Source organism: Chanos chanos, chromosome 9, assembly GCF_902362185.1.
Source record: "Chanos chanos chromosome 9, fChaCha1.1, whole genome shotgun sequence".
Lineage (NCBI taxonomy): Eukaryota > Metazoa > Chordata > Actinopteri > Gonorynchiformes > Chanidae > Chanos > Chanos chanos.
This window is the reverse complement of record NC_044503.1, coordinates 20,532,372-20,555,535: the sequence shown is the minus strand read 5'-3', so window position 1 is coordinate 20,555,535 and position 23,164 is coordinate 20,532,372. Positions and strand designations below refer to the sequence as shown.

The 23,164-nt window shown below is 38.3% G+C and overlaps 1 protein-coding gene and 1 pseudogene across 1 annotated transcript; one reads left to right on the top strand and one right to left on the bottom strand.

The window, feature by feature from the left end:
- Window positions 1-794: 794 nt before the first annotated feature.
- LOC115821465 (NACHT, LRR and PYD domains-containing protein 12-like) overlaps window positions 795-23,164 on the bottom strand; it is a 67,756-nt pseudogene continuing 45,386 nt past the window's right edge.
- Window positions 12,234-14,098, top strand: LOC115820359 (interleukin-8-like). The gene is made up of 4 exons (XM_030783914.1): window positions 12,234-12,300; window positions 12,530-12,662; window positions 13,625-13,711; window positions 13,979-14,098. The coding sequence occupies exons 1-4, from the start codon at window positions 12,246-12,248 to the stop codon at window positions 13,989-13,991; spliced, it is 288 nt and encodes a 95-aa protein (XP_030639774.1). The 5' UTR covers window positions 12,234-12,245; the 3' UTR covers window positions 13,992-14,098.

Below are 23,164 nucleotides of genomic sequence, written 5' to 3'. Positions count from 1 at the left end.
AACTGTTTATTGTGACAGGCAGTGTATTTGTTATCGAAGCACCACAGACTCCAGGACATTTCATTGTTTCCAAACCTACTGTCACCGCTTTCTCCCTTCCTCCTGATTCCTTTATATGTCACTGATATAGCAGCACCCACCACAGTCCAGCAGTAAAACCAGTGACTACTCAATTTTTCTCAGATTTGGGTCAAAGTTATTCGTTATCTAAGACACGCAAGGCCAAAGGCCCTGTGTGGCTTGGGTATATCTTAGCTGAAGAAACTGTTTTCTTTGGTCAGTAATATCATGTGCACAGTTTGGAGGAGAGTCTCCTCTTGTCTCTGCTCCTGTTTCCACTGCATCGTTATTTGAACTTCAATAAAGACTGAGACCAAATACCATTGTTGCACCTGTTTATTATTTTCAGCATCAAAATGCAACTGTCCAACAGTGTGCACACGAAAGTTTTAGAGGGAGGGAGTGTGTGTGTGTGCGTTTAAGACAGGGACAGAAAGTGAGTGTGTGTGTTTGTTCAGGAATAATCATCAACTTTAATCCTTTTGCAATTAGTTGTTATTTGTTTTTCAGGTGGATATTCATGTTTACATGTTTGTTTAGAACAGTGTTCATAGAGCAAATTAATTAAAAAACAATCTAAATAAAGAATAGTTTTGATTTTTAAAAAATACACAAAACATGGTGAATGACTTTTTTATCGTTATTATTTCTGATACATAAAGAAAACTCTGGATCTTAAACACATTCATCTGTGTGTGTGTGTGTGTATGTGTGTCTTATATCTGATACAGAGACACTGAGGATTTTTTATAAACATGAAATCCTGCATAGAGGGGTTCATTGAATGTGCAGTGAAATGTTTGTAAGTGTGTGAGAGTGTGTGTGTCAGAGGAGACGTTGTAGAAAGACACAGTTCCAGACGACCAGTCCAGATACACTCCTACTCTGTGTGTGTGTGAGGGGGGGGCAGGTATGTCAGTGAACTGTTTATTGTGACAGGCAGTGTATTTGTTATCGAAGCACCACAGACTCCAGGACATTTCATTGTTTCCAAACCTACTGTCACCGCTTTCTCCCTTCCTCCTGATTCCTTTATATGTGACTGATATATCAGCACCTAATCCACTCCTCTCAGCCTCCCAATAACAGCGTCCAGTCATACTCTCTCTACACATGACCTGAGGATAGTCATCAAATCTCTCTGGATGATCAGGATACGACTGTTTCCCTCTCACATGTGTCACCTTTCTGTTCCCCTCCGACAGAGAGAGTTCTGTGTTTGCTGTATTTGGGTCCAGTGTGAGATCACAGGCATCTACAGAGAAGAAGAGAAATTAGAGGAGATCACATGTCACACATTCTCAATTCTGTCTGTGTGTTTTATACTAAATGCACTAAGTACAGTGATGGCCCCTGGGAATGAGGAGAGAACAAACCAATGACTATAGAAAACTATAAAATGAAAGAAGAAAAGTCCTTACCTGAGGTGATGGAATCCCAAGTGGAGAGTTAGTGGGTGTTGGAAAGGGACCGCAGGAAAACAGGAAAATGAAATGGGAATGAGATTAGAATACAGTGTCAATCAAAATACTCTATCCATGCAGTATTTAATACAACACCCCAGGGTGACAGCTATTGCTGTGTGTGATGTGTGTAAATGGGGTTTTGATGTTCAGTTTGTCCTTGTGTGATGATTGTGGTGTGTGTAAATGGGAATTTGATGTTCAGTTTGGCCTTGTGTGATGTGTGTGGTGTGTGTAAATGGGGTTTTGATGTTCTGTTTGTCCTTGTGTGATGATTGTGGTGTGTGTAAATGGGAATTTGATGTTCAGTTTGGCCTTGTGTGATGTGTGTGGTGTGTGTAAATGGGGTTTTGATGTTCTGTTTGTCCTTGTGTGATGTGTGTGGTGTATGTAAATGGGGTTTTGATGTTCAGTTTGTCCTTGTGTGATGTGTGTGGTGTGTGTAAATGGGGTTTTGATGTTCAGTTTGTCCTTGTGTGATGTTTGTGGTGTGTGTAAATGGGGTTTTGATGTTCAGTTTGTCCTTGTGTGATGTGTGTGGTGTGTGTAAATGGGGTTTTGATGTTCAGTTTGTCCTTGTGTGATGTGTGTGTTGTGTGTAAATGGGGTTTTGATGTTCAGTTTGTCCTTGTGTGATGTGTGTGGTGTGTGTAAATGGGGTTCTGATGTTCTGTTTGTCCTTGTGTGATGTGTGTGGTGTGTGTAAATGGGGTTTTGATGTTCAGTTTGTCCTTGTGTGATGTGTGTGGTGTGTGTAAATGGGGTTTTGATGTTCAGTTTGTCCTTGTGTGATGTGTGTGGTGTGTGTAAATGGGGTTTTGATGTTCAATTTGTCCTTGTGTGATGTGTGTGGTGTGTGTAAATGGGGTTTTGATGTTCTGTTTGTCCTTGTGTGATGTGTGTGGTGTGTGTAAATGGGGTTTTGATGTTCTGTTTGTCCTTGTGTGATGTGTGTGGTGTGTGTAAATGGGGTTTTGATGTTCAGTTTGTCCTTGTGTGATGTGTGTGGTGTGTGTAAATGGGGTTTTGATGTTCTGTTGGTCCTTGTGTGATGTGTGTGGTATGTGTAAATGGGGTTTTGATGTTCTGTTTGTCCTTGTGTGATGTGTGTGGTGTGTGTAAATGGGGTTTTGATGTTCAGTTTGTCCTTGTGTGATGTTTGTGGTGTGTGTAAATGGGGTTTTGATGTTCATGCTAATTTTGTTCATTTACTGTCTGTCTTTCTTTTGTTCATAGATAATACACACACACACACACACACACACACATATATATATATATATATATATATATATATATATATATATATATATATATATATACACATATATTAGGGATGTGCAGAAAGCCCAGTATTTGTATCTGTATCTGCATTTGCTGAGGCAGCATGATTATTTGTATTTGTATTCGAATGAAAGTGGAAACAGGCGTAACAGTCCTGTTTTTGTTTTTATTAAACTTCTAATTTTAGGATATTAAAGTGTTAATATAAGTGTTCTTCAATAAACTATTATAATAATTTTGAACACTTAAATGTAATATTACTTTATGGTTTTCATAAACCCAGCAATAAACATGTAAAACCATAATCATCATTGAAAAGAAAATTTTAAAACCAAAATTCAGTTCCTAATCCACACTCAAACTAGTAAAGCAACTCTAAACTAATAAATGCCTGTGTGAACATTGTGAACCCCACCACCACCTGCCCTAATTGGATGGCACAACCGTGTGACACACAGCATGTAGGTGAACTAGCCAGTAACCACACTGCCAGAGCTAACGTAGGCTAACCTCCTACGTGGAGCATCTTATTAAATTATACTTATAATTATAGTATAGGTTTCACAAACAACGAAATACTTAAGGTTTTGGCTCATCAGCACCACATTATATATATGTGTGTGTGCACGCACACATATGTGTACTCACATTTTCTTAATCCTGGTTTGATCCTGAATTCTCCTCCATGGTCCACACTACAAAAAACACACAACAGACAGTGGATGAGTCACATACATAAAAACACACACCATACTGATTTACATACTGTAATGCCAGGTTCAGGCTACACGATCTCAGCCCGATTTTTACATGATTATTTTGTTGCGGACAAACTTCCAAAGTCTGACATCCCTTACAATGTGTCCCTTGATGTTGACCAATAGGATGAATGACAGTCAGGATGACAACCTATTAACTTGAGCAAGGTCTTGAAAGGCAGTTTACGATGATTGGGGGGGGGGGGGGTCATACTTGTAGTGTTGCCTGACCAAGCCACGGCAAGAACTTATGGCAGTATGATTGCCTAATCTGACATGGTGACCATCATGAAAGACAAAAATATTGTGTAGTCTCATCCAGACAAAACACACACACACACACACACACACTGTACTGACTTAAGCCGACAGTGTTGGCCCATCTGTGTAGAGATCAGCTTAACTCCTGAGTCTCCTGGGTGATTGTAACTCAGATCCAGCTCTCTCAGGTGTGAGGGGTTTGAACTCAGAGCTGAAGCCAGAGAAGAACAGCCTTCCTCTGTCACTAAACAGCCAGACAACCTACATAGAAAGAGGGAGAGAGACAGACAGAGACAGAGAATATCAGCTCCTCATATCAACTCCTCATCTGTTTTGTTAAAGTATTAGAATGGCAAAGAGAGCATTTTGTCTCTTTAATTATGCCACTTCCTCATGAGGAAGAATAAGGTGTGATTCATTGTAAAGGTTCCACTCTGTTTTACCAGAAATGTTGATTCTGCCAAATTATTACATTAACTAAACTCACAGACCAGTTATTAACATTAGCTGTAAAGATATTGGGGAAATTTGTCTACTTTTATGATCCCTATGCCTCGTACACACCAATACTATACATAAACCTGGTCTCATTTTAATATGAATATAGTCATTCTAAAGGTAACTGATAAGATTAGTTAAGATAATTCAGTTATATATCTGCAACACAGGTAAGTGTAAAGAAAGTGTAAAGAAGACAGTGTAGAGAAATGACTCAAAATTTACTATAATACTGTATTTTCAATAACTGACTAATACTGACCTCAGTATCTCCAGTTTACACTGTGGACTCTTCAGTCCCACACAGAGCAACTTTACTCCTGAATCTTGAAGGTCATTGTTACTCAGGTCCAGCTCCCTCAGGGGACAGTTTACTGACTGTAGAACTGAGGCTACGGCTTCACAGGACTGTTCAGTGAGATAAAAACCAGCAAGTCTGGAGAGAGAGAGAGAGAGAGAGAGAGAGAGAGAGAGAGAGATTAAAATTAAATTAAAGTCTGGAGAGAGAGAAAGACAGAGCGAGAGAGAGAGAGAGAGAGAAAGAGAGAGAGAGAGAAAGAAAGAGAGCAGTTCTATACCAGTGAGCTTTAGCTGAACAGAATTTTCCATATGAGATCAAACTCTTGCTAAGAGTCAATGCACTAAACTGGAGAGACTAATGACTGATTTAAAAGGAAAACAGCTATCCAACACGTACAAAGCAATTGGTCAAGTTAATATTAAAAGGGCCAACAATGTTCCATGCAGAATTAAAGCAATAGAGACATCCTGTTTACTTGTACAACAAGAAGCTTAAATTTACAGTGTGAAATTAAAGCGTTTTCATTTACAGTTCATCTGGTCAGCATTTCTCTTTACAAAGAGAAAGATGTTGAGTAATTTGCCATCTAAATGAAAAGAAACTTTCTAACTCTGTCATCATCACCACTGCATTGAGAGAGCACGGGCAAATAATTATATCTTATAAATTCAAAAACCTGAATGGATGCACTTAACATTTCAATGGCAGTAATTCCACAGATACTTAAAAAGAACATGAGCTGCTGCTGCTGCCAAGCTGAATGGGCTGCTGCCAAGCTGTTTTGAGCTTTAGGAGGATTTGTATATAACTGGCTTTTAAAAACGAATTTTTAAAAAGACAAAATTTTTAAGGGTGTTTTTTCTTTTTTAGGTTTAGGTCGTGGTTGAATAAATAAACTCCAGCACCAAGTTTAGAGCTCTTTCAAATACATAACAATTTATCATAATATACTTATACATGCAACGTCAAACTCGACATTTATAAAGAAGGGTTTAAAATCACGACCTGGAATTCCACACCTTTCTGACGTCATAAACAATGACCATGACACTCGCGGGAGACTCTATAAATACAGCGGTTGGAGCGAAAAACGTACCTTTCTGGTAAAGCATCAGCGAAGGAAGAAATCGGCGAATCGGAGCTCTTGAACAATTTCAGAGACAACTCTTAAAAAGGACTTTTCTGAAGGTAAATTTGATTTTTTTAAAAATATTTGTCCAGCACAGTGTTGGGATTAGACAGTAATGTGGGGCTTTATCTTGCTTAGATTTATTATTGTACTTTTAACCGCAAACCGGCTGTCACTGCGGAGATCTACGGATCCTAAGACTCATGGTAGTTATTCATTAGGACGTGTTTCAAAGGGGGCAAGCTTAACCGAGCTGCTACCCTCGTGTGGGTCCTCTTGGCCAGTCATCGGCAAATCCTGATCACAGGGCAACATCATGCTTGCGGTGCGCTTAACGTAACATAGCATAATATCTACAACAGATTACTACATTTGAAACCAGCTTGCAATGTAGTCAGCACCCTGTTTACCGGAGGATTTGCAAACATGACTGCAAATATTCGTAAAGGATCGCACCGACCAAATACCTGTGTGAATATTTGCGACAATATAAATGAATAAGCGAGTCACTGATCAGTCGCCGTGCATAGTCTTTCGTAATGTGTAAACTGACGTTCAACTTATTTGAAATGCAGAGAGAAAGGGCGTAATAGTGATAAACGTTGATTAGGTTCATAGGTTCGATGTCTGATAAGCCCCCGTTCAGAGAGAAGTGAAAATTGACCCGTAAAAACTGACGTTTCACAAACGTTTAAAACGTTTGATCCCCAGTTCAGTGTAGCCTACTGTGGAGCACTGAGTAAGTTACACGTCTTGATTCTAAACCCATGTCTCAGTATTTTCAGTTCTCTTTCCTCAAGCAGAGATGGATATGGATAAGAAAGACATAAAAGGCAGTCAGGTTGCCGGAGAGGAGTACGACAGAATGGCAGCTGCACTGCAGAACGAGAGAGAGGACAAACAAAAGTTTGAGACAGTGGAAGCAGTTCAGCTAGACCAACAAGAGCAAATGATTGTGGCACTAAAAAAAGCTCTTGAGGTTGAGGACAATGAGAAAAAGGAAGCAGAAAAAGGCTACAAGCTGACGATTGAAATGCTGCGTTCAAAGATCGAGGAACAGCAGCTTTCTCTTTTGGAATTTCAGCGCTGGAGGGCTGAGCTGGACAAGGACATGGAAGAGTTGAGGACCAGTCAGATAACCCCAGATGAAGACCCAAGTGAGTTATCTGAGGATGACGATGAGGCAGAGTGGAGAGATCAGGATGAGACACTGAAGATGCTGCTAGAGTACAAACAGAACATGGAAGAAGAGCGAAAGAGAGAGAGGGAAGAAATGGAAAAAGAAATGCTGGACAGAAAGAAGGAGATGGAACAGTTACAAAAAGCTCGACTGAAGGACCGTGACGACCAGAGCATGGTGGAGGCGAACCTGATCAACACGTTTGCAGAAGAGTTTGATGTTCTGGAGAAAAAGGGAGAGGAGGTTAAGAGAGAGAAGGAGCAGGCTTTGGCAGAGTTGGCAAAAGAGAAGGAGGAAAACGTCAGAGTCCAGGATCTCCTGAAACAGACTGTCCAGGAGCTGCAGAAAGAAAAGATGGAGAGAGCCACGCAGGAAGAGAAGCGTGTGGAACTGATCAGAGAAATGAGGGAAAGAGAAGGCAGCATTTTGGCAGCTATGCCAATGATGGCTGTCATCAAAATTAAGCTGACGGAGGAACTCAAAGAAAAGCACCTCGCTCAAATGGAAGAGAATTTGAACAAGAAAGAGATGAAAAAAAGACAGAAGTTGGAGAAAAAGAAGGAGAAAGAACTGAAAAAGCTCCAGAAGGAGGAGGAAAAAGCCCACAAGAAAAGGGCTAAAAAGGCAGAAAAGGAGAAAATGAAAAAGGAGAAAGGGAGAGAGCAAGCGCAAAAAACAGAAAAGGAAAAGAAAAGAAAGGGAAAAGAGAAAAAGACAACTCTGCTCCAACACATCATTAATACACTGAGGAGGATTTTTTTAAAAAACTGACCAAGAGAAACAGGAAAAACCTCCCAAATGAAACAGACAGAGAGAGGACAAAAAATGAAGAAAAGAGAGAAAGGACTGAAGAATACCTACTGGGCAACAACCTGGTAGGTATTCAGAGAATCATGTTTATTACATGAATTAATTTAATAACAGATGAATTGACATTTAATCAGAACGAACCTCAATTACATGCTCGTGCCATCTGAAACTCTCTCAGTAAAACTTCTGTTCACAGCTTGCTTTCCTTATTATGGAGCCATAGAAGAAGGAAAGCGTGTTCAGCTGGTGAGAGAAGTTAAGGAAAGAGAAGGCTGTGCATTGACAGCCATGCCACTAATGGCTGTCCTCAAACCTAAGCTGATGCAGGAACTGAAGGAAAAACACCCCTCTCAAACAGAAGATGTTTTTTTTTTCTATAAAGTCCAACCTCCAGATATACCAAATGCCGCATACGCTTCCGCTATTTCAATAAAACTTTGGCTCATAACTTGCATTTGTTAATTATTGTGTCTCTTAGTGAGAAAACAGTGTGTGAGTTCACCCTAAAGAGAGGGAAAATTATGGCTGTGATGTGTTTTATTAACCAAACCTATGGTAAACAGTATCTAAGAGTTGGAAGAAGAAAAAGCAAGAGGGGAAAATATATATATATATATATATATATATATATATACACACACACACACATAAAATCTCATTTCTGCCTTCAAAGGGTATATTTGTTATATTTGTTTTTAATTTGAAAAGGTAGCAAACTCACAAGAGTGGTCTGGTGTTAATTTCACTTTAATATTCATGTGATACAGTACTAAATAGGGTCATATTGAATGCAATTTTTGCCAATTGAATTTTAGCCAGTGTTTTTTCAGCGAAGCTTTGAATGTCTGTAACATGATGTCATCGTCTTGGCCTGTTGCTTCAGGATACTCTACATTCTACTCAAAAATATGAGTAGAGGGATAATGAATATGAGAAACTGCAAGTCACACTAGGCAAAACTAACTTAAACATAACTAACGAGACCTTAATTTACTAAGAAAGACATTTCACGAATTCAGAAATAAACGTACACTTTTCAGATGGCTTCCCAGAATTTAACGTGTGATGGGACGCGAGTTTTATCTTACATATCTGGCACGCTATCTTTGATTGTTTGTTTGTTATAATCATCATCAGTAATCTTAAAATGTTTCCAAACCTGGGATTTTTGGACTTTTTATTGTTGTTGTTGTTTGTCCATGACAGAGAACCAGCCTTCCATTACTGAAATTCAAAATTGTCATTGTTAAATGATACCAAAAAGTAGGCCACTTGAACATTTAAACTTATTGTATTACAGTAGCAATAACCTTAAAACTACAGCTGAACAGCCATAATAATAGAATTCTTGATGGCACATTCGAACGCCAATTCAGTGAACAAAGCTTCTAATTTTTCAGTACAGCCCTAGTACTAAGTGGCATACTCAATATGGTGCACTGAAAAGTAACAAAATAAACATGCAGACAATGCATTTACTGTAAACAAGTAAACCAGATGGATATGTACGGAGCCTGGGAGGGGACAAGCAAATTGTTTTCCTGACTTCATGGGTACGATATGGTACATTGTGTGCACGATATTGTCTTACGTTTTAGTACAAAATGTACACTATATAGGCCTGTATCACTTTCTTATCGATCTGTGCATCTAACACTAATACCACAGCAGATCTAATATTTTGGTTTAGGGATGACCTACAACCAAATGTTGCCAACTCTAGCCACCATGGCATAGTTATAAGTTTAAGAACAGTGAAAAAAATGCAGAGTGGGAACAGTCTTCGCCATTGTGAATATCATGATTTAGGTTATGTTATTGCCTTCATTTTGAACGAACTCCAAGGCCCTGGATTTCAGGGATTGGATGTATATCCTACTGAATTCACAGAGCAAGGTATTCACGTGAGAGAGGAGGATGTGCGTATCATTCTTGCTGAACTGGAGTCAGCAAAACATGAGTACGAAATGCACACTTTGAGATCTCATTTTAAGTCATTTTGTGTGCATGTTATACCTTTTCGAGACTGTGCTTTATTATTTCAAGGGCACAATAAAGGGCACTCTCCTTCCTAATCAGTGCCCCAAGTCTCTACTCTGAATCCATTCTGAAAACAAATTCCATCCTAAAAACAACGAGACAATTTAACCTTCGTTAAATTTATCACAAGATATTATATGTGCACAAAACCATACAAAACTCATGGTGCATTGTTTTAATAAAATTTCAGTCATTTGCCTTTAGAACATGTCAGAGACAAAAATATTAGAAACAAAGAAATATCATTGTATAACGATTCTAATAGTTTTGATAAGTCTCCTTGTTAAATATGTGTTGATTGCCCTCTGTTACTTGAACCAGTTAATTTACAAGCTCTCATGGGGAGTATTTTGACATTTAAAGTTTTTTCCTATTGATAGAGTTGACAGGAGGTCAGGACACATATACAGGAAATGAAATGAGAATGTTTTCATTATTGTGTCACAGGTGGTTATTTGCTGTGTTGGTTTTCACGTGTTCATCTCTGCTGAGACAGCAAAGAAAATCCAGACCAAGACAGCAGAAATTATTTCAACATAAAGGTGACTGAAGATAACAATGCTTGTCAGTTCTGAAGATAACAGATATATCTGAGTGGTTATGACAAAAGTGTGTCATAGACTATCCATAAAAATATGTAATGAAGATGTTTTAAAACTTGTATAGTAATCATGGTGTGGAATAGTTAAGCACATATTTTCAAGTGATATGCATGCACACACGCACACACACACAATCACACACACGTGTACACACATATGCACACGCACACATACGCACAAACACACACACACTCACGTGCACACGCATGTGCCCACGCATACACACAAGCACAAACACGCACTCATGCACACACACACACACGCACGCACGCACGCATAAAGGGGGGGGGGGGGGGGGGGGGTGGTTTAACCTTCCTTGACTCCTTGATTTCTGACATATCCTGTGTCTTTTGCAACATACTGCATGGAGTGACATTGGTTCACTCTCTCATTAACATATCATGTTTTTTTCATTAGTAATACATTGATGTACCCTGCCTTACACACCAACTATTTGTGATGTCACAAATGCTGTCATAAACAGCAATATTCCCTATTGACATTTTATTATGACAGTGCAGGGACAGAGGGAACTGGACAAAAACAAGTAAACAAATACTTTCTCTAGTCATGCAAAGATCTTTGGGGAGCATATGATTCTACATCTCATACATATCTAACCTTTTGGGTGTGATATAAAAGAGAGACTCTTATTACTCTTTATTTTAGAGATACACCACTGCTGTGTGCTTTTTCAGCAGAAAAACTCTCTTTTTTTTAAATATCATCTTTCTAAGCTGTACTAATAATCCATTTGGTGTAGGGTGACTGTTTATGACATATTGCTACATCACAAAATATTTGGGTTATTAGGCAAGATATTCTGCAGCTTCACTGTATTACTAATGAAAAGAAACATGATGTGTCACTGAGAGAATGAACAACAGTCACTACATGCAGTTTGTTACAAAAGACACAGGATATTTCAGAATTCAATGAGTCCATTTGTGTGTGTGTGTGTGTGTGTGTGTGTGTGTGTATGTGTGTGTATGTGAACACTGGATGTTTGTGTGTGCCTATTTATAAAACTTCATTAATCTGGCAGTCAAAATCAGACATTTCCTGAAATACTATTTAAACACAATCTGCATAAAAATGTGTGACATTTGAACAATCCCAGTGTATAAGAAATCAAATTCTTTTCTGAGGAATAATTTGGAAGGGGCAAGCAAGCTTTGATAAGTCTTTCAGCCTTCATTTTCAGTAGAACTCACCCCTAAATTTCAAGCCCATGCAGGACTCTAGTTGAAGCAAACTCACCCCAAAAGTCACTAAACTTGAGCTTGTAGCCTCTTTGTGTCTGTTTGAAGCTGTCTAGGACAATTCAAAATGTGTGTATTTACACTGATTTGAGCAGAACCAAATGTTGGCTACTGCCTTTACTGTAAAGATTTTTTTCACACCGACAGTTTGCTGTTATACTTTGTTGTAATTTAATCTTCTTGTGCTTTCAGTTCAGGAATTGTTGCAATTGTTTTCTGTCTTTCATGATATACTGCATATCTTTGATTATTTTTTCACGGATTTGTCAATTGGTTTTGACGGAAATGATTTGTAGAGTATGAGCCCATGAGTTCATGCCATGGCATCAGTGCAGACTCTCCCCGATTTCAGGATTGCGCAATGTCATGTGTGACTCACTTCCAGCCAGCAGCTTTAAAAGAGCAGCAGTCCCACACTGTGTCACATTATCGCCTGTGAGTGAGGACGACACACTGTAAACACAACTCCTTCAGACAGAAGTGTAGTTTCAGCACAAGAACTACTGGATACATCTCCACTGAACAGACCTTTTACAAAAATTAACTTCAGCTGTGCTGGTTTAACATCACTGTTGGTCACTTCACTCTGAAATCAAGATGAACTTCTGCTCTTCTGTCATTGTATTTGTGGCAGTTCTGAGTATTACTGAGGGTAAGTTGATATTTGATATCTAAATTTCTAAATTTCACCTGTGATAGGTTAAATATAATGCGTGTAACTACATGCAGAATTCATTTTTGGTCTCTAAGTATTCTCCAGTCAAATATCTTCTGCTGCACTTGCAGTTGCATTTCTCATGCTTTCATCCATATTGTAAAGATCACAAAATCCTCCATAGCATTATTCTTAAAAACTGATTGTTATTTTCAACTTTCCACAGGAATGAGTTTGACGGGCGTAGGAGCTGACCCTCGCTGTCGCTGCATTGAGACTGAAAGCAGGTTTATGGGTAAACTCATTGAGAAAGTGGAGCTGTTCCCTCCAAGCTCACACTGTAAAGACACAGAGATCATGTGAGTCCTACTGTTTTGCTGTCTCTCTGCTTCATAGTCACAGTCAGTCATCAGCTCTTTACTGTTCAGCTGTTCCCGGAGTAATAAGGAAATGGGAAATGGCTTGTTTAATCTTCAGAGTGGTAGATTTTCGTGAAACTATACCATGTCCTACAGGCAATGGCATAATCTTAGTACAGAGGTGTTTTGTATTTGGATATTGTTACGTCCCAGCTCTAGGGGTACTGGGTGCAACATAAAAGTGACCGAGACCATATGATTGCCAGTGATATTTACAATTTTATTTACACAAAAATAAAAGAAAAGAGAGGGGAGAACAGCGTCGGGGTTTGCCCAGGCCAAAATAATAACCAAAATGAAAACTAACTATTTTTAAAAAAAGAACTACCTACTCTAACAGAAAGAAAAGACAAAATAAAGACAAACCTTACACTAACTCCCTATCTAACAAAAAACAGGAGAAAACGATAAAGGTAACAGAAATGTCAGCTCACCCCTACAGCTCCCAGGGCGGAAACAGAACAGATGTTAACCGCACAGCAAAAAAAAACTACGAACACTCTTATGGCACGATTTTAAACAACAGAAACTAACAGAACACTCACACAATTAACAAACGGTTTCTTTTCTACAAAGGAGGAACACTTAACAAAAAACACATAACCCACTAATCCAATACAACAAAATCTCTCTCTGTTTGTTCCTCGCCTCTCCGCTGGTCCGTTGGTCCTTTTTAAAAGCTTTCCCCGCAGCCTACTGGAAAAACGACGGAATCCCACTTGCCTCGTGGAGCCAATCCCGTCGCCGCACATCTGCAGAGAGACACACACCCACACAACGAACCAACAGCAGCAAGACACACACCCACACAACGAAACAACAGAAACATACACAAGAACTAACGACCAAGGGTCGTAACAATATGCTGTTTTAACTGGTCTTTTTCTCTTAACATCCTGCAGTGCCACTCTGAAGTACAGTGGTGACAAGATTTGTTTGGATACCACTGCCCCCTGGGTTAAGAAGGTCATTGATAAGATCCTTGCCAAGTAAGTAGTGACCATTTACCATGTTCGCTATGTTAGGAGACACTGATTAAAAAAGTGCTATGGTGTAACGACAGTCTGTGGACCCGACTAACTGATACAAAGCACTGATAAACAAAAAGCTGATTGTTAACAGTCACTCTGCAGTCTTTAATTGTTAACTTAGTCAAATATATCAATTTTCATGGTTTTTCTTCTGTGTCTGTGAACAGACTCTACAAACTGTTAAACCGTAAGTGGAATTAACACTTTTGGACTTTTATTTTGTAGCAAGAAGCCTTGAGCTCATGCCAGACAGCTGGAAGGATCACATCAGGTCTGCTGCCAAAAACTGTGACCTCGCTCTGGAGTGTAAGGGAACGGAGAAGATCTCAGGATTGTCTTTGGAGGCTGTTGTTTTAAAGACACTGTCACCAGAGATTTTTATCAACAAATGAGAACCACAACAAATACAGCATTAATAACATGCTTCCCATATTTATGAATGAAGAATTTAGCAGTATTTATGCATTTCAGTATTTAATCAGAAACTGTATTAATTTATTTATTGTTATTTATGATCTGTGTTTGGATCACTGGCTTAGAGCACAGCTGGTCTGTGTTCATATACCTGCTTTTGGGATGTCCGCCATATGTTTTAGAATTCATGACCAACTGTTTATATTTTTAGGACCATGGCCCATTGTTTAATTGTAATAAACTGTGCTCAGATTTAAATCAGTGTCATTTAAATTTCCAACCACATTTTTTCCTATCATTTCCATATCCAACAAATTCTTTTGATGCTTAAATATGTCATAGTGAAAAAAATGACATACTTAAAAAAGAAAGAAAGAAAGAAAAGCTAAGAGATGGGAAATTTTTGATGAGCCATTGAAGAATAAAAGGAAATAACTAGAAATCACCAGTTCCTCAAAACTTTCAAATCACACCCTTGGCAGAATGAGAATAAAGCCTGGTCAGCAGGTAACCAAATCTATATAACAATAAAAACTGAAAAAAAAACACCCACCAAATATATATGTAGGAATCTCAACACTACCACCATAACCTTGGGAATACACACTTTTCAATCAAATATTTAATAGTTGATGAAATATGCAAAACAAAGAAGCCCCAACTCCACTTATAGACGTGCTTGAGGCATGGGGAAAAGAGTAATGTAACAACATTGATCCTTTGGCGTACCAGGGTGGCTTTGAAACTAGACTGAGACGTTTTTAAAACATAAGAAACATTATTTGTGAAGGATATGGTGTCTCAGACGCTCCACCTCCCCCACTGGCATCCTACTCTGTCAGGGATAGAAACACACATTGTGGGAAATTTGGTCAGCGTGGTTGGCTCGTATATCAGGTATTTGCTGGGAAACATCAGACTTGGATAGCGATGACTTCATTAACAAAATAGATTTATCAGTGACTTGTAATTTTGGATGGATCTTTATTTGAGACAGACTATTATTATTTCTGTCGGTGCCATGCACTAATTTTGATGGCAAATGACTCTTCAGCGCAGCTTCTGAAGTTGTTAGTGAGGAAAGAAACCGACTTATGTGTGAGAGAGCGGAAATGCTTCTCTTTATTAAGAAAAACTTTCCCCTTATGTTTATATTTACCCAGCCAAGTTAGATATGATAAGCTACATTTGTTGTCAGTTAGCCAAACTGTTTGTAGCTGGCTGCTGGCTTTGTGAGAAGGCACTTAAACATTTCTGTGTTTAGAATAGCAGGCATTATCTTTGAGTAACTATAGTACTTCTTTCATGAGTTTACCACTTGAGACTTTCTGTATTTTGAGGGTTTTCTTTCTTTCTTTCTTTCTTTTTTTGTACCCAGCCTGAATTTGGAACCGGCCTTTATTTGCCCAAACAGGTAGGATCCCCAGCTATAATTCGACCCGAATATATGTAATTCAATAGTTAAAGACCCAGCCACTATTTGAGGATTTACAGTATCATCCTACTTGTACTTCACCCTCACTTGTACTACTTCAATAAACAATGTCAGTTCATGCTCAGTCAGTCCAAAAGCAGCATTGAGTTGACCTGCAGGTTGGCCAAGCTCACACACACATACACACACACACAAACACACTCGCGTGCACACACACTCATTTAAAAGGAACCCTTCTCCCTCCCTCACTCTCTTTACTGTCAGTGCAACCAAGCCGATATGAAAATCCATGTCATTGCACTATAACAATCACATTGCTTGAGAAAATTAAAAAAAAAAAGAATGGGTTTTCTATTTTGTATTTGTTATGATTAGTTAGAATCTCATTTTTTTCCAAATAAGGCATTCCCCATTCATGCACACCCCTAATTCTGACTACACATTATGGGAATCACAAAGTGAATCACAGTTTTTGTAAGTTCTGATTAAATGATTATATATTTCTCATAAGTGTGAGTTTATTGTATTTCTGAAATAACTGTGTTCAGGTTTAGATCTGTGTCACTGCAATTTCCTGTGACTTCCTCTTATTATTTTCTTTTTTTTTTATTTATTTATTTATTTTTTTTTTTAATTGTTGATACATACAGACATACATACACACACATGGGACACATAACATAGAACAAGACATCACATTGATCCTGTCACAGAGCCATTATGTTGCAGTTGAAGAAGAAGAGGGGAAAGAAAAAGGAAGAAGTAGAAGAGGAGGAGGAAGAAAAAGGACAATAACAATATCAGCAATAACAACAACAACAACAACAACAATAATAATAATCATCATCATCGGTATAGTTATAACACTGAGTAATCATAAGTGATAGCAGTGAAAATGATACTAGTAGGAAAGATCAGTAATAATGATAATAGTAGTACTAGTAATAATAGTAATAATAATAATAAATAATAATAATAATAATAATAATAATAATGTAGTGATAGTAATGAAGCAGGAAGATAACATTTAGATACCATTAAAGGAAAAGGGGAGAAGAAGGAAGAAGGGGGAGAGAGAGGAAGAAAAAAAAAAAAAAAAAAAAAAAAAAGGGGGGGGGGGGTCAATTTGTTGGAAAGTTCAGAGCTACAAGGATGGGTTCCCAGGTGTTACTGAATAATTTGGTCTGTTTATTGTTTTTAGCTGTGATTCGTTCCATTGAGAGGTAGTCTGTTAACAGATTAAGCCATTGTGATATTGAAAGTTTGTGCCTGTATTTCCAGTTTAGGAGTATTGTTTTTTTGGCTATTGTTAAGGTGACAAGTATGATCTTGTGGTATTTGTGGATATGACTGATGGGTGTGAGATCTCCTAGAAGGCAAAGGGACGGGGACAGTGGAATGCTGTGACCCAGAAATTTGGAGAGTTCAAATATTATGGCTTGCCAGAAATTTTTGGTTGGTGTGCATTGCCAGAAAGAGTGATAATAACAATCTATTGTGTTGAGGGTGCATTGTGGACAGATATCTGTATTGGTGAAGCCCATGAGGTGCATTCTACGGGTGGTGATGTGTGTTCTGTGCATGACCTTATACTGGATTAGCTGTAGTTGGGAGTTGTTTGTCATGGAGAAGATGTTGCTACATATTTGTTTCCAGAAACTGAGATCAGTCTTAATTTTTAAATCTTTTTCCCAGTTTGTTATTGGTATAGGTAGTGCTTCTTCTTTTGGTGATGATATGTGTTTGTATATTTTAGATAAAGGTTTCTCAGATGTTGAAATGGATGCTATCTTTTCTATTAATGGTGGTGGTTGTAAATCAATGTTGGAGAGTTGTATTTTATTTTTTAGTGCATTTTTAAGCTGGAGGTACTGTAAAAAGTTTGATTGGGTCATGTTATATTTCTGTGTTAGTTCATGGATGGTTAAGAATTTATCATTTACAAACAGGTGTTGTAAGTGGGTGATTCCCTTACTTTTCCAGGAATTAAATGTGAAGGCGGTCTTATTGATTAAGAAATCGGGGTTGTTCCAAATTGGTGCGAGGTTACATGGTTTAAGTGGGTGATTTGTGATCTTATTGGTTTTCCACCAAGCTTCCAGGGTTGTTGAAATGGTGATGACCTTATAGCAGTTATGTTTTTTGATTGATTGGGGTAAGAATGGCAAGTCTTTAATAGAGAATTCTTCACAAGCTGACTGTTCAGTTTCAAGCCAAGGATCTTGTTGTATGTCTGAATATGTCCATTTCATTATGTACTGTAACTGATGAGCTAAGAAGTAATGGAGAAAGTTTGGGGCATTTAAGCCACCAAGCTGTTTGCTTTCCTGGAGTGTTGAGAGTTTAATTCTTGGTTGTTTATTTTTCCAGTAAAATTTTGTGATTATTGAGTTTAGAGTAGAAAACCAGTTGGGTGTTGGGAAGACGGGAGTCATTGAAAAGAGATAGTTGATTCTTGGTAGGATTGACATTTTCACTGCAGCTATGCGGCCAGCAAGTGAGAGTGGTAAGTTATTCCAACAACTTAAACACTTTTCAGTGGTTTTAAGAATTGGTGTGAAGTTCAATTCAAACAAATCTGAAAGGTTGGAGGAAATATCAATGCCAAGATATCGAAGGTTACCTGTAGGGATGTTTAGTGAGAGCCTGGGTGTCACAGCATTCCACTGGTCCTGGTTAACTGGGAGAATAATGGATTTTGACCAGTTGATTGAATATTCTGAGATGGCAGAAAATGTCCCAATCAGATTGAAAATGGCTGGGAGTGATGTAAGAGGGTTTTGTGCATATAGTAATAGGTCATCTGCATATAGACTGACTTTGTGGGTTGTGTTCAGAGTGGTGATACCAGTGATTTGGGTGTTTTGGCGGATGGCAGCTGCTAGGGGTTCAATAAACAGGGCAAATAGTAGGGGTGAGAGTGGGCATCCTTGTCTTGTACCTCTGTGAAGTGTGAAACGTTGTGAAATTATGCCATTTGTGATTACTAATGCTGTGGGTGAGTTGTACAAAATTTTAATCCATTGGATAAATGAGTCCCCAAAACCAAATCTTTCTAATGTGGAGAATAGGAATGTCCAGTTAACACGGTCAAATGCTTTTTCTGCATCTAATGACAGGATGACTGTATTGTTTGTTTGGGTTTTGGCTATACTGATTAGATTGAATAGACGGCGCATGTTATTTGATGAATGCCTACCTTTAATGAAACCTGTTTGATCAGGATGTATTATAGAAGAGATGACTGTTTCTAATCTCATAGCTAGTGCTTTACTGATGATTTTAATGTCTGTGTTAATGAGAGATAATGGGCGATAGCTTGAGCAGAGAGTTGGGTCTTTATTAGGCTTAAGGAGGAGTGATATAAGTGCTGTATTCATATGGGGTGGAATGACAGAGGAATGTTGAATTTCAGCGGTCATTTTTATGAATAATGGTGATATTGTTGGCCAGAAATGTTTGTAAAATTCTGCTGGGAAACCATCGGCTCCAGGTGCTTTGTTATTTGGCATTGAAAACAGTGCTTTTTTAAAATCGTCTGATGAAAGTGGTCGATCTAGATTTATTACTTGAGTTTTATTTAGCCTGGGGAGTTTGATATTGTCAAGAAAAGTTTGAATTGCAGGGGGATCACATGTACAGTTTGATTTGTAAAGGTTGTAATAAAAGGACTGAAAGGTTGCTGAGATATCATTTGGAGTGGACACGGTTTTCCCTTCAGAGTTTTTAATGACTGGTATGATTGTTTTTTCTTGTTGTCTTTTTAGTTGATTTGCCAGATACTGTCCAGATTTGTCATTTTGTTCAAAATGGTTATGCCGGAGTCTCTGTATAAGGAATTGGGTTTTCTTATTTATGATGGTATCAAGTTCGTATTTTGTTTCAATGAGTTCTTTACGAAGGTCATCAGATGGATTTTCAGCTACTGACAGAGTAAGCTCACCAATTCTCTGCTCAAGCTTTTTTTCCAAGTCTTGTTCTTTCTTTTTTCTGTGAGTGGAGTATGAAATGATTTTTCCTCTTAATACTGCCTTAGCTGTTTCCCATAATAATATAGATGAGGTGAATGGGGAGTCATTCAGTTCAATAAAGGATGTCCACTCTTGTATCAGGTATGTGTTGAATTCTGAATCTTGCAGTAATGATGTGTTGAAGCGCCATCTAGTCTGTGGTTTTATGGAGATTTTGTTTATGAGATTGAAGCTAACTGGGGCATGGTCAGAAATGATAATTGGGTGAATCTTTGCATTTCCTGTTTTAGATATAATAGAATTACTTATTAAGAAGTAATCGATCCGGGAAAGTGAATTGTGGTGTGGAGAGTAATAAGTATATTCTCTGCTGGTGGGGTTATGTAGTCGCCAATTGTCACTGAGACCAAAGTCATTTATGTATTGTTGCAGTGTTTCTGATGATTTCATTGGTCTGGAGAATTTTGTAGTGTTTGAGCGGTCGAGGTTAAAGTCCATAATTGTATTGAAGTCACCTCCAAGAATGATGGTCGTGTCAGAGAAGTTCATAAGCTGAGCAAAAAAGTTGTGAAAAAATGTGGGGTTGTCCTCATTGGGTGCATATATGTTTGCTACTGTTAATTTGATATTGCCAATGGAACCACTGATTATTAGGTAACGTCCCTCAGGATCTGCTGTGACTGAATTGCTGGTGTAAGGTGTATTTTTGCTGATTAATATTGCCACTCCTCTTTTTTTAGAGGTGTAAGATGCTGCAAAAACTTGGTTAACCCAATGATTTTTTAATTTTTCATGGTCTGAATTAATGAGGTGTGTTTCTTGTAATAGACAGATGTCTCCTTTAAGGTTTTGCAGGTGAGTGAGTATTTTGACTCTCTTTGCCAACAAGTTAAGACCCCTGACATTCCAACTTATAAATTTTGTTGAAGACATTACATATGTTTACTGTGTGTCATTGGTAGTAGAATCAATTGGAGTCAACAAAGAAAAAGTAAAAGTAAAATAAGATAAATAATAATAAAATAAAATTGGGGAGGAAAAAAACAAAACAAAACAAAACAAAACAAAAAAAAAACCAAAAAAAAAAACCAAAACCCAGAAAAAAACCAAAAAAAAACAAAAAAAAGGGGATAGATAGGAGAAAATAGAATAGAATAGAAATGGTGGGAGGTGAACTCCACATGAACTCCAAATATGTGTGATGTTAACATATAACAAAGAAAAGAGACACTCAGTTTATATACAGACACAGAGTCAGACAGAAGGACATTTGAACACAGACCACAGAAACAGACAGTGCAGAAGGGTATTACAGAAACATAAGTCTGGATAAGATGTGACAGTGTATTAGAAGGAGAGCAGGTAGGGAAAACAGAGTGAGGAAAGGGGTGAATGGTTGGAGTCATTGGAATAGGAGAAAATAAGGTGAGAGATAGAGTAAAGAATCAAACAAATAAATTTATGTAAACAAAACAGAAAAAACAGGGGGTATGTGGGTAATGTTTAAGTTAAGGAAAAAAGAGAGATGGGGAGAGAACACTGGTATGAACAGATAAATCGCATTTGGGGTGTGATTTTTTTTTTTTTCCATTTAGAAAAGCCACGGTGTAATCTTGAGATCGCGAAATAGTTGGCCGTCGATGTACAGTTTGTCTACGGTGATTGAAGCTCTTTTTCCTTCTGCTCGATGTTGTTTAAGAATGGGGTAGAGCTTCTTGCGGCGTTCATTTATTTCACGAGGGAACTGATCATTGAGGCCGTAGTGAGTTCCTTTTAGTTCTCTGCCTCTGCTTTTCACAAGCTCCTTTTGTTGGAAGTGTTCAAACTTTGCAATGATGGGCCGAGGCCCCCTCTTTGCTGTGATTCCAAGGCGATGAACCCGGTGGAAAGTTATATTGTCAACAATGTCGGAGGGCAGTTTTAGTTCAGTTCGTATGAAATCTTTAATCGTGTTTATTGGGTTTTCGGTTTTATTTTCTGGAATCCCGGAGAAAATTAAGTTATCGCGCATGCTGCGTGATTGTATATCCAATATGTTTTCTTTTATGGTCTTGTTTTCTTTGACAATGTTGTCCAGTTCCTTGGTCAATGTTTCAACAGTAATTTTCAAGCACTCGTTGTCTCTTTTTAGATCCTCGATTTCCTTGTGATTAAATTCAAGGCTCGCTCGCATTTCTTTCAGTTCAGCAGACAGTGATTCTAAAATGCTGAGTCTTGCATTAATTGAGTGAAGCACACTAACCTCTTGTGTCGGCGTGTTTAAGTCCTCGGTGTCGGTGGAGGATTCCCGGTAGCGTTTCTTTGCTGAGCCCTCTGTGCGCTGGTTGGGCCTCTGAGCCGGCATTTCGCACAGATTACTGTGGAATTCGTCGATGAATTTCTCTATTTCCTCCACGGTTGATTTCAGTGAGGAGAAGACCGCCGTCGTTTATAAGTGTGACAAAAGCAGGGGTTTGTATCCGCTGTATTTTTGAAATTGAAAAAAAAAAAAAAAAAAACGCGCCTCAGTGAGCGACCGGGAACACCGTCATGACTGATCTCACCCGCGCCTGCACGTGACTCTCAGAGTTTGCGCATTACAGGATCCCTGTGTTGAACTTCCTCTCATTATTTTCATCTCTGTCTCCATCTGACATGTTCTTTTGCTGAACGTGTATTTGCTTATTTACATCAGAGTGAGAGACAAGCAACAGATTCAGTGAAAGACAAAATACGAATTCCAGAATGAGAAAATGAGAACAGCTAAGAGATAGGAAATGTTTCTGAGTCATTGATGAAAAAAATAGAAATCACCAATTCCTCAAAACTTAGACTTACACTGCTTTTATTGTCATCTCCACATATGCATGACTCATACATACAGGGGAACGAGACTGCGTTACACAAGGACCACAGTGCCACATAAAACAAATAACAAATAAATACCACATAAAACAATAAACAACGCACAATAAATACTGAGGGCAGGGTAAAAAAAAAAAGGGAATAAATGGGGCTGGAATAAATATGACAGCAGAAAGTACTGAGTAAAACAGAAGTACTGAGTAAAGACAGAAAGTACTGGGTAAAGAAAGTACTAAGTAAGTAAAAAGTAAAACTTCTACAACATACAAAAAAAAAAACCCTACATATTTCAAACCTAGACATAACATGACATAACACCACCAGACATAACACCTGACACGGACAGTGAATTACTGGCAACAGCATTGGCATTGTGCAGGTAGGTAGGTGAGTTGTTTGGGGTGTTAGTGCAATTGATTGCTTGTTGATTGCAATTGATCCACTCTGTTCCATGGAGATAATATCCAGTAAGTCCAACCATATGAGGAATGAGACCAGTGGTGACAGTGGGTACGTGACCAAAACAGGAGAATTTGCAGCATCTGCATGTACACTGAAAATTCATACCATAAAGTACAGAACAGTGTAGAGCAAAAATGAAGCATATAATCAGTCTGAACCCTTATGCTGGACAACAGTGAAGTAAAATGTAAAATATGTGCACAGAACACAACACTCCACACACACACACACACACACACACTCACACACACCAATGCATACACACACACAGACACACACACATGC